Here is a 12,423-nt window from a genome sequence, read left to right as displayed (position 1 = left end):
GCACCTGTTTTTGACAATACTAATAAAACATTTTTAAAAACTTACATTACATATAGTTGTGTAAATTGCTTCCTTGGCCTCATTTGTAAGTCGCTTTGGATAAAAGCATCTGATAAATGACTAAATGTAAATGTACTTACATTTTAAAAACTTTGATTCATTTACAGCATTTAATTGAAACTTTTATTTTCAGTTAGCTTTTGTTGTAGCTCAGGAATAAAACAAACAAAAAAAGATACGTTAAATTAGAAATTATGATCTTTGTTAACGGCATTCGACCCAACCCTCCCCATCATTCTCACTCTTCTCATGTGGGATTGTCAGCCAAATCGCAGGCCCTAGTTTGGAAATCTCTGCTTTAGGTGAACAATTAATCAGTGCAAATTATTCCACTAAATTTTTTTGTTTGCTTGTTTGTTTGTTTGTTTGTTTGTTTGTTTTATTAATTTTCAATCAAAAGTGTGACCATTTGCTTTAATGTTTGGAGTGGCGGTCCTTTTCTGTTGATGTCAGATTGGTGTCTTCAGCCACAATATTCTTAATCACACCCCTCTAACCGTTAGTTTGCTATGAGTGAATGATGTGCAAAAGGAAGGGTTAGTTGAAAGTAAAACAAACACTGGAAAGTCTCAACTGCTTCCGGTTCATGCAGACTTTAAGCTTTATACAGTTATATTAAGTTGCCTTGTAAGCTCTTTAATAAGCAACATATCTTTAAGTAAACGTGTTTTGTGTTATGCTTATTAATTAAGCCAAACACAATAACGATATACATAACTAGAATATTACTTCTTGGTATAACTGAACAAAAGGCTGTTATAAACACCACAAAAGACAGATTATCCCTGCTGGCTCTCATTGTGCAGAAGTAATGAGCTGAAGTCAGATTGGCAGTTAGTGTTCAGCAGAGGAGAAAAACTCAGCAGGCTCCTCCTGTCTCACTTCCTACATAGGGGTCCTCACTTCCTGTGGGGTTTAATGGTAAACCTTACAGACCCACGTTCACCCTTTAACGCACTCATCAACCTTCTGTGATGCCTCCCAATTAAACACTTTCTTTGTTAAAAGGAACAGTTTACCTAAATCTGAGGGCTATAGTTGCGCTCCAAGTCACGTACAGTACTCAAGTATTTTGCGCCATTTTGTAGTATAAATAGTCTTAGTGCATTCAAAATAATAATAATAATAATAATCTACATTTTAAATACCCTGATAATGTACTTATTCAACTAATAAAAAGAAGTGTGGAATGTTAAACACTTTATGAACTCAACAGTTAAAGCTTTGCTCATGTAGCAGAAGGTAAAGCACTAATAAGCTCAAGTTGGATTACTTTTCTTATTTTGAATATTGCGAGGGTGAAAAGATGTAAACATATTACCAATTTAAGATATTTTGCCACCTTCCAATGGTGAATGCTGTTGTACTCACGACCATTAAAAACTTACTGGGAAATTGAGCTCCATTTGGGATTACACATGGCTGAGTGTCTAAGTGTAATGTTTATTATTTAAGACACAACTTCTTACACTTAATGTCATCTGAGCAGTGTGAGGTAATGCATTACAAGTAACGTGAGTGACATGTACGTAATAATATTACCTTTCTAATTAACGAGTAAAGTAACACATTACTTTTCTAAATTAAGTACTAATATTTGAGTTACTGTTTTAAAAATGTAATGCAAGTTACTTTTTAGTTTAGGTAATTCACTTTGGCAAAATACTTTGCTGAATTAAAACGAATGAAGTTGCATTGAATCCTGCACGCAATGAGAGAACGCAGGAACAGACAGATAGGAATATGGCAGGGCCTTACATTTCTGCGATGGAAAATTCTCATTATTTTGAACACTTGGAAGAAAAGTAAAAGAGGATTATCTGAATGAACAGTGATTTTACTCTTTAATAAGACAAAATGCACAAAAGTAGAAAACACACTGCTTTAAACATCATTAATCTGTATATACATTATGTAGAGCTCTGGGATCTGGAAGTTCTCTAAATATAAAATTATACTACATAATAAAAAATTTAAAAAAATGTAAGGGCAAATGAAGGGTAAATGAAGGGTAAATGAAGATGGTACAGTGTGTTGTTATTTGCAGAGCTCCTCTATTAAAAAAAAGAAAAAAAAACCCTTCAAGTTCTGAAAGAGATCAAGCCAGGTCATAAAAAGTAACGCAAAAGTAATGTAACGCATTACTTTTCATCAAAGTAAGGCAACTAGTTACTTTTTTGGGGAATAACTCAATATTGTAATGCATTACTTTCTAAAGTAACTTTCCCCAAAATTGCATCTGAATGATATTTTACATTTTCAAAGAAGCACATAAAAGTTTCCAATGAATAGTACCAGTAAATTGTCAGAAATCTGTAAATTCTACAAAAATAAAATATAATTAAACAGAGATGCTTTTGTTCGTAGTCGGTGAAGGTGAGACTAAAATGAGATTTCAGAACGTTAATAATTATGAAAAATATTTTAGTAAATACAAAAAAAAAAAAAAATCTATAAAAAAAAATGTGATAAAATTTGGTTATATTCAGTTGTAATAAATAAATAGTATGATAATAAATATTTTAATAACAAAAATAATATTAGTAAATTATAATATTTTATTTTTAGAATAATCTTTAACATTTAAAGTAAATGCAGGGATCACAGTATTATAAAACTGTATGAAAACAATACACGCTTCAATACAATGCACTAGTCATATAGACTACACTTAAATTTGGCATTTTTATTCTAGAAATGAGCAGCCCGTTATGGAGTTAAATACCTTTTTGTGTGTTTTCTACTGTTACACAGAATACATCTCATTGGTGTTAGAAATGTTAATTTTTAGGTCACTTTAACCATTACTTTACATTTTCAAAAGATGACTAAACTGCTCATTGTAGGCAGGGACCAATTTAAGAGCCAAAAATGAAACGTGTATAAACACCTCAGCTGAACCTCCAGCTCATTGAACTGCATATGAAGCACAACAGCAAGAGGACTGAATTCTTATACGACTATTAGAGAATTAACAGCAAGAGGTCAAACAGCGCAGCGCAAAGAAGATCCTGTGCAATATGACACATTCAATAGACATCACTTAGCAGTCAGTGAGTGAATATCGACAGAGACTCAGGGCTTCTGATCCGCGCTGAATGCAGATTTTTTACATTAGTCTGTTTGAGTGAATGAAGAAAAAGAAAAGTGCTTGCAGCACACTATCCTCTTCCCTGCAGCAAAAGCTGGTGTTTGGCTCAGCAGGGAAACATCAAAATCACACAGCACACAGTTAGAAATCACACTTGGATTATAGGCTCGCCACTGCAGAGGGTAACGGAAAGTAAAGATCTGGCTTTGTGTAACAGACAAGACTAGAGCAACCTGCTGGTTCACTCACAACCAAGATTCCAGTGTTCAAGGCTCAGTGAGTTCGGAACCACCTACTATTTGTCTACTGATCTATTCTGTAATAAATACAGGATGTGTAGAGGTACTAAAACAAGGTATTCATACTACATTGTAATAGTAATTTGTTTTGGTATAATGCAATCAAAATTGTATGGTAGTTGGCATCCATAATTTATTTTATTTGTATGCTTTCCAGGTTGCTTGTAAGCCCAATAACACGGTTTCCCTCATTCAATAGTACTCGTACTAAGCACTCTTTTGAATCTGATGTAAAGCATGGCAAAAATACAGAAATGGCCACAAGCCTGTACAATGACCAAAAAGATGAAACGGAATATAACAAATATATTATCAATACAATTAAGAATGCACAATTAATGGAAATTTAAAGGTACATTGTGTCATTTTCTTCGCTAGTGGGCATGTGTTACTACAAACAAAGGTGTAGTTTGGTGACTGCATGACATTATGGGAGTTGTCATCTTTAATACATCCTATTGGTTTGTGCAGAAAATAATTTAATGTGCAGAAATCATGTTCACAGATAAAAATATTCAAAACATTTGTTTGAAACAGAGCAAGCCTGAAATTCATACATATTGTGCCTTATTTGTGAAGAAAAAACCCCTAAATATCCAAAAATACTTCGCTCTTTCACTATATATATATATATATATATATATATATATATATATATATATATATATATATATATATATATATATATATTCCCTTCATCTGCTGTAATACAACTTTTCCAAACATTCCATGTATTATATTTCAATAACAATTTCTATGAAGCCTCTATTTATAATCCAATATAGGGTTATTCTTATCTGAATATATTATAATACACGCATAACGCCTTATAAATAATGATATAATATGTTGTTAGAATCAACATAACACCAGTTATAAAACTGAACATAATTTTGTTCACTTTGATTGTAATGATTTATGCATATCATAGAGAGAGAGAGAGAGAGAGAGAGAGAGAGAGAGAGAGAGAGAGAGAGAGAGAGAGAGAGAGAGAGAGAGAGAGAGAGAGAGAGAGTCTAATATAATATTGTCTAATATATATATTGTCACAGCGCTGCCCCTCCAACTGTCAGTTTTGACAGTGCTATGACAACAAACAGAAATATAAGTGAGGAAGTGTTTGTAAGGTTGCAATTACTCCCCCGAAACCCTTTTCCTGACCTTTCAGAATGAAATGCTTACCTTACTACATCCAATGAGCTTGCAATAGACAAAAAACAAGCCATGCACATAGTTTTCTCATTTAGTATAATGGTCAGAGCTTCTGGTTCTGGCAGACTTCAATCATAAACCATACCTTTACCTATAATGCTAAGCTAGCTATTTTGCATTATAATGCAATAAGAATACTTGTATATTCTTCTGACTGTTATTATTATTTATCAGATGCACAATATATCGTTTCAGCATTGATATCGCAATGTGTGCATCCTAAATAGTCACATGGCAAAGATAGGCAATGTTCAGTCTGATTTACAGTTGACGAGGAACTACTGAATTGTATTTAATCACTGTATTTATATGGACTTTATGTTATTTATGCAAAAAAAAAAAACATTTCTTGCTCAGAATTTTTGTCGTTTTTAGATAATTTCCCTAAAACAAGTGAAATCTCTTAATTTTCACTTATTTCTTCTGACAGTGAACACTAAACAAAGAGAAAACTGAAGTCATTGCGTCAGTTAAACAAAGAGAAAACTGAAGTCATTGCGTTTGGGAACAGAGATGAGGTTCTCAAGGTGAATGCGTACCTTGGCTCTAAGGGTCAAACAACAAAAAATAAGGTCAAGAATCTTGGTGTGACTCTGGAGTCAGATCTGAGTTTCAATAGTCATATCAAAGCAGTTAGTAAATCAGCATACTATCATCTCAAAAACATTGCAAGAATTAGATGCTTTGTTTCCAGTGAAGACTTAGAGAAACTTGTTCATGCTTTTATCAGCAGCAGGGTGGATTACTGTAATGGCCTCCTCACTGGCCTTCCCAAAAAGACAGTCAGACAGTTGCAGCTCATCCAGAACGCTGCGGCCAGAATTCTGACCAGAACCAGGAAATCAGAGCACATCACACCTGTCCTCAGGTCTTTACACTGGCTCCCAGTTACATTCAGAATAGATTTTAAAGTATTATTACTGGTCTATAAATCACTAAATGGCCTAGGACCTCAATACATTATAGATATGCTCACTGAATACAAACCTAACAGATCACTCAGATCTTTAGGATCAAATAGATTAGAAATCCCAAGAGTTCAGTCAAAGCAGGGTGAATCGGCTTTCAGCTACTACGCCCCTCGTTGCTGGAATCAGCTTCCAGAAATGATCAGATGTGCTCCAACATTAGGCACATTCAAATCAAGACTGAAAACACATCTGTTTAGCTGTGCCTTTACTGAATGAGCGCTGTGCTACGTTTGACAGATCGAACTACTATGTTTTTCTCTTCTTTTTAATTCTTTTATAACACATTTTATCAGCTTTTATTTTATTTTATTTTTATTCTTACCATTTTTATGTTTGTTTTTATTTCTCTTATAATTGTTTCTTTTATTCCTGTTTATGTAAAGCACTTTGAATTGCCACTGTGTATGAAATGTGCTATATAAATAAACTTGCCTTGCCTTGCCTAAACAATATTTTTACTTGGTCTAAGAATGTTTTTGATATCTGGACTAGAAACAAGACAAAACAAAAGTAAGAAAAGCATTTATTGCATTGTGATTATTCATTTTCTGTACTGTTAGACTCTTCAGAAAGCAATCAAATGGAGCTGTTCAAACCATCTTCTAAAACAGTATTCATATCGCAATAATTATTGCAGAAAAATGTAATATCAGATTTTTCCAATATTGTGTAGCCATAGTCAAAAAAAATTTAATTACTATTAAATTGCTATTAATTAAAAAAATATTATTATTATTATTATTATTTAGCTCTTACTTGGCCTCAACCATCTTTTCCAGCAGGGATTCAGCGACGGCCTTCTCCTTCATGTCCATAGGGATGCGGTCGGTGGGCCGATGGGATTCCACATCATTCAATTCCCGCTCATTAGGAGTCATTCCCATCATCCTCTTTTGCCTAACATGGAAAAAAAGAGGTATAACACTTCAGTACCAAAGGCACATGAGCATTTGTTACAAAAACCTAATGTTTAAGCTTTTACAAGAATTTTCAACAGAAAACTCTCACCGGAAGTCTTCCAGCTGTCGCAGTATCTCTGGACTCTGCGCGAACTGTATTTCATTTGCGTAACGTTTTTGCTGTTCTTCGTTGATCAGTTCTGGACGCAAGCGATCTAAAAGACCACATAGACAGAGATGGAAGAGTGAATGGATATAATAAAATTAGGCCCAGGGTTCTGATACTTTTTATTTGAATAAATTCTAACTGTTGAAAATCTTACCTATTTCAGGGGCGATGCTATTTGGTACTGACACTTTGAGAATCTGGATGAGAAAGATTATAAAAAAAGAAAAAAAATTATATTCCAAATCTTGAATAATCGGGATTCATCTGAATGTTTTTGTTAGAATATTTTATATAAATAAAATCCACTAATAATATTGGCACCTTTTCAGTATGAGCAAAGAAGGCTGTGAATAAATGTCTTCTCATTTTATGAAGTTCAATAACCTTTTTTCCACAATCACACAATCTGTTCTTTGTTTTTACCACGTTTCCTCATATTTACAGTCCTGTGAAACATAAGGTTGCAGTTTTCTGTTCTTAGTCACTCCTAAATATGTAAAATATCAATGACACTGTACTTCAAAAACATTTTGCTCAAATTTATAGGGGTGCCAATAAATGTGCCTTAAATATATTTGTTTTTTGGTAAACCTTTGCTGTGTTTGCAATTGTTTGTGATGCAAGAGCAGAGTTTTAGTTAATATTTTGCACAAAATAAATAAAAGGTTATACAAACATATTTTGTCACAGCATTCTCTACTATATATATATATACATATACTGTACATACACACACAAAGGGTACCAATATTAGCAGAGTGCACTATATTTCTGCATTCAAAATACAATTACATAATTATTATTTAAATAAACTCATACACTTAAAAAATATTTTTGGTGCTTGGTTCAAGCTACTTAGTTAAAGTAAACTGAATCGACACAATTTCTGAGGATTTTTAGGGTCAGCTTATTTGTTTTATGTTTAATCTACTTAAATTTGTAAAAACAATTAAGTTCACTCAATCGATTTGTGATGGGACAACATGAAGGATTTGTGTAGGACAAAGCAATTTGTAGACAAAGTAAATATCAAATAAATTGGGACTTGTAGAGCTGCGCATTGATGGATTAGCTCTTCAGTGTTTGGATTTTCAGCAGTAAAAATTAAACCACACTGAAGTGAACTAAACTGAATTTCAACTTCGAAAACTGGACTGACACAGTTCTAATTTACTAGACTTCTATGTAAAGCTGCATTGACACAATCTACATTGTAAAAGCGCTATAGAAATAAGCATGAATTGAATCGAAATGATGACATCTATTAAGAGTTTATACAAAATGCAGCTGTTTTATACTGACCTCCCATGTAGCATGTAATGCAGTACAGCACCACCAGAGGTCACAACAATATAAATAACAACCATTTTCTCCCATTGAGTTTAGTTAGCAGCTAAATGCACTGATCTACAGTCAGCTTAAAGAAATGTCCAGTAAGAAATAAATAACCACAATACAAAGAAAGACTCAACAAAAAACATGAAAAGCAGTAAAAAAAAAAAAAAGCACAGCCATTTGTCAGGGGAGGTCATTCCCACGACCCAAAGCAGGAAGTTTGGGTCAGACAAACACTCTGATGAGAGAAAGAGAAAGACATGTCTAAAAGAAGGATGTATAAAAATGCTACGCTGAGCAGAAAGGGGTGGGCAGACAGACTCGGGGGAAATGACAAAGACAAAAACTTGTACATACAGTGAAAGTGTAAACAAAATCAGATGTGACCATGTGGAATGAAGAAAGAGCTGGCTAAAATAGATAATGTAGATCAAGACTATATTTTATAGATTTATATAGAATTCAGCATCAAAATTAGATTATATTATTATAATATTGATTATTATTCATAGTAATATTATAATATAGACTATATTAGATGTATTTAAAATACAGCATCAAAAGCCAGCACAGAAATGGAAAGAAAATAATAATTGAATGTGAATTACAACTATATGCCATCTGATTATGCAAATGCAATTCTCTAGAAAAAAATAAACAATATTTTTGGTTTTCAATATTATTGGGTTTTTAGTTTTATTATTATCGTCATGGCTTTTTTCCTTTTTATTCCTTTATGTTAAGCTACTTTGACAAAAAAGTGCATTGTAAAAATTAATTAATTCAAATATATTATTGTTGTTATTATTATTATGATTAATATTATTATTATTTACACACACTTAAGCTAAACACTCAGTTCACCTGCTAGCATTTGCCCACATTCTGAACATAAATTTCTGCTCAATAATCTATGAGTGACACTTTGAGTGACAGATGTAGATTAGCTTTATAGCTAACTATGGCACAACATGTCATGTTGTACATTGTTCCTGTATAAATAAATAAAATAAATAAATCAATAAATCAAACTAACTTCAGAAATAATCTTGGGAATTCTACACATTGACTGGATTGTTTTCTACACAAAAACAAACTCAACTAGTGGCTATACTGATGCAGTTACAAGTTTATCAAAGTTGTGCATCTCTTTTGCATCCATTGCACAGTGCAGGAAATCACAGGGAATGATGTACGTCTTGACTCATTAGGGTTGCCAGATCTTTTCAGAAAAATGAACATAAAAAAAGCCCATAAAAAAGTTAATAAATAAGCCGCTTAACTAAAAATATCGCAAATGTCTGCACCTGCCTACATAACCTGCATAAACTTGATCTCTGATGATTAACACTGCTGATATGTGGACATGGCAACGTTACAAGAGCGGGCTCTACAAAGCATCCTTGCGAACATAAAATAAACATGACACCACTGTTGATGGTGGCTTAGTTAAAATTAACTACCATGACAATTCTTTTATTGCTATCACATGAATCAAAAACAGTGATTTTAGAAGTGAGTCATTCAATACACACACGCGCACGCGCACACACACACACACACCAACAAAAAATCTGTATTCACTTCTGTAAGTAGATGCACTTGTTGCTCATTAAAACTTTACAGGGTGTACACAGCCTACGGTTACATGTGGAACCATTGTACTTTTTACAAACGTTTATAATTGATAAACACATTTAAATATATATATATATTATTAGAAAATACTCAAGACATGATGTTAATTGTTAAAAAAAATTCCTGTTTTTGTATTTCTCCATGTATAATCGTTAATCAACCTTATTATTTTAGTAAACATTCAACTACTATCTTCACTTTGACAGACCACAAGCTCAAAGACAAGACAGCAGATTACCTGTGTGATAAATAAAACACAGCTTCAAAAATATTCCCCAACGCATCTAAATGGGTCTACCAAAAATGTAGACAATGAAACGAGGAGCATACTGAAAAGTGTGACAGAACAAAGAGGCAGACTTGAAAAGCGATAAACAAACTTGAAAGTCGAACGTCTAGGACTGTTCTTGTGCACATACCGCTCCTTTCTCCAGGAAAGTGTTGTAGAATTCCCCAAAGTGCTTCTTGGTGTCTTTGGTATTGAGGTTCTTCATGAGGTCAGCATGAAGGTAGCATAGCTAAAACAGAGGAAGAGAGAGAAAGAGAGAGGGAGAGAGAGATTGAGGGAAGGAGATTAAAGAAAAGCAGCATAACACAGTTGACAGATTTAGACATCAAGAACAGAGGGATGGCGATACGTGCTGTGTTAACCTATATGTGGTGTGGATGGGGAGGCAACTGAACATTTAAAAAATTCAGAGACTTTTTCAAAGCACAAACTGACCAGTGAGAGAAAAAAACACATCAAGAGGACGACAAGGACAAATTGACGGATCTAAAATTCATGAAAACAACACAGCAGCTTTTGTTTTTAAAAGAAAACAAAACCTGTCAAGCTTAATAATATATTATAACACCGGCTCTCTGGAATACTTGCTTCTCATTGGTCATTTATGACATTTCAAGGTATGGTATTCCCTGATAACAACTAATTACAGAGGATCATCTGGGTTTTACAAATCATCTTGACCATAATTAAATATATTCATATATATTTATTTGCAACTATCGCTGTTTGGTGCTAACTGACTGATAATGATAAAAGGTAGATTAGTGAGCCTGTATTCAGCCGTCTTTCTGCATGCAGTAAAATATTACAGCTCAGAATCCCTTGAGACCTGAATTATGTTCCAAGTTTCTGAAAAATGTAAGAGTATGTTTTCACAGTTCTTGAGTCTCCTATAAATGAGACCAAATTATAATAATACAAATTCAACATGCTTTAAGTATATATATATATATATATATATATATATATATATATATATATATATATATATATATATATATATATATAATTTCAATGGACATCAGGTCAGAACAGTTGTACTTCCTGAACTTTAGACCAACATAAAATAATGATAATTGTTGGGATAATATTGAAATGTATTTTCAAAAATCACAGTCATTAACATTGTAGCATTTTTACTTTAATTTTGAGGTTTCTGCTGTAAAGATTGCACCTTGTTTATGACAAACTAAATCTTCATCTTCCTTATCACTCCACAGAATGTCCATATCTGACATATTTCCATCCGTTATATGTTCAAGAATATTAAGATCTGTATATTCTGCATATGAAATTGTTTCAGCAATAAATTTGTACATTGATTTAGTATGTTTATATAAAAAAGGTTCAATCAGCATTACTGGAGATTTACTTTCATTAACAGATTTTGAACCCATTGTCCATCCTAATAGACAGACATATTTGAAATAAATCCTGATATAAAGCTTGCAATGCTACAAAAGATTTTAAACTTTAGTAAGTGAAATCCCTTTTTACCTACAATCTGTGAAATATTGGCAAACATATGAATAAATCTGAATAAAAACATTGTAAATATGGCTTATGCGTGTCTGAAGTGAAGTGATGCCATGCTGCTTTTCAGTGTAGTGGATTTTTTTTTTCAAATTTCAACATGCTGAGCCTTACTGCCATTTGATTGGATGACAATCGTCCACTCTTATGGACAGCAGGCTTTGAATTAGATGAAATGCTCAGGAATTACAAAACACATGGGCTGGCATGTGATGTCCATTGTAATGGACACGGGATTAAAAGCTCACTTTTGTGGAAAATAGCCGTGTAATAAGTTAGATTATGTACATCTCGCTGATTGTTTTCACAGAATAAAGCCCTTCAGACTAATCCTAACAGATGTACATTATCCCTTACTTAAAAAACACACAAAAAGAAAACAGTATAGGCTCTTATATACTTCAAAGGAAATTTAAGAACTTTATAGCATGGTGTCAACCAGGGCATTAAATTGACATTTTTAAGATTTGATAAACAAGTTAATTAATTATTGCATGCAATCATGTGCATATATGATGATTACATGGACTGTTTACTGAAGAAAATAAACATTTTTTCGTTACCAAAAAAAAAAAAAATGCAATCAGAGTTTTTTGATATACAGTAGAAGTTCTGCATCAATGTGCTGCCAAATGCAGAGATATGAAGCCGCTTTAGACTGTGATGTCCAGTGTTTGTCTCTATAGAAGCCATAAGACCAAATCCATGTAGACTTCTAAACCTGTTATTCTTAAAGACTGCTGTGACGTCCCAGCCTATGGGTTGTGTGTGTGTGTGTGTGTTTGTGCATGTGCATATTTGTGAAGTCCCAGCCTATGAGCTGTGAGTGCATGTGGCGTTTCAGTCTATTGGCTGTTTGACGTGTCCCAGCCTATCAGAGGTGAGTGCATGTGTTTCAGTTACAGGTCGGAGATGACAGTAAATGCA

At 33.3% G+C, this 12,423-nt stretch overlaps 1 protein-coding gene across 4 annotated transcripts in view; it reads right to left on the bottom strand.

The window, feature by feature from the left end:
• The window catches only part of arhgef1b (Rho guanine nucleotide exchange factor (GEF) 1b), a 78,365-nt gene that overhangs the window by 25,995 nt on the left and 39,947 nt on the right, over positions 1 to 12,423 (bottom strand). For all 4 annotated transcript variants that reach the window (XM_056474729.1, XM_056474730.1, XM_056474731.1 and 1 more), the window contains exons 5-8: positions 10,094 to 10,192; positions 6,856 to 6,898; positions 6,642 to 6,747; positions 6,390 to 6,530 (exon numbers count right to left, since the gene is read on the bottom strand). In XM_056474729.1, the coding sequence (XP_056330704.1) occupies positions 6,390 to 6,530; positions 6,642 to 6,747; positions 6,856 to 6,898; positions 10,094 to 10,192 (389 nt within the window). The remainder of the gene's footprint in view (positions 1 to 6,389; positions 6,531 to 6,641; positions 6,748 to 6,855; positions 6,899 to 10,093; positions 10,193 to 12,423) is intronic.

The sequence above is a fragment of the Danio aesculapii genome, chromosome 16 (genome assembly GCF_903798145.1).
Source record: "Danio aesculapii chromosome 16, fDanAes4.1, whole genome shotgun sequence".
Classification (NCBI taxonomy): Eukaryota; Metazoa; Chordata; class Actinopteri; order Cypriniformes; family Danionidae; genus Danio; species Danio aesculapii.
Note: the sequence above shows the minus strand (reverse complement) of the source record. Positions and strands in the feature narration are given on the sequence as shown.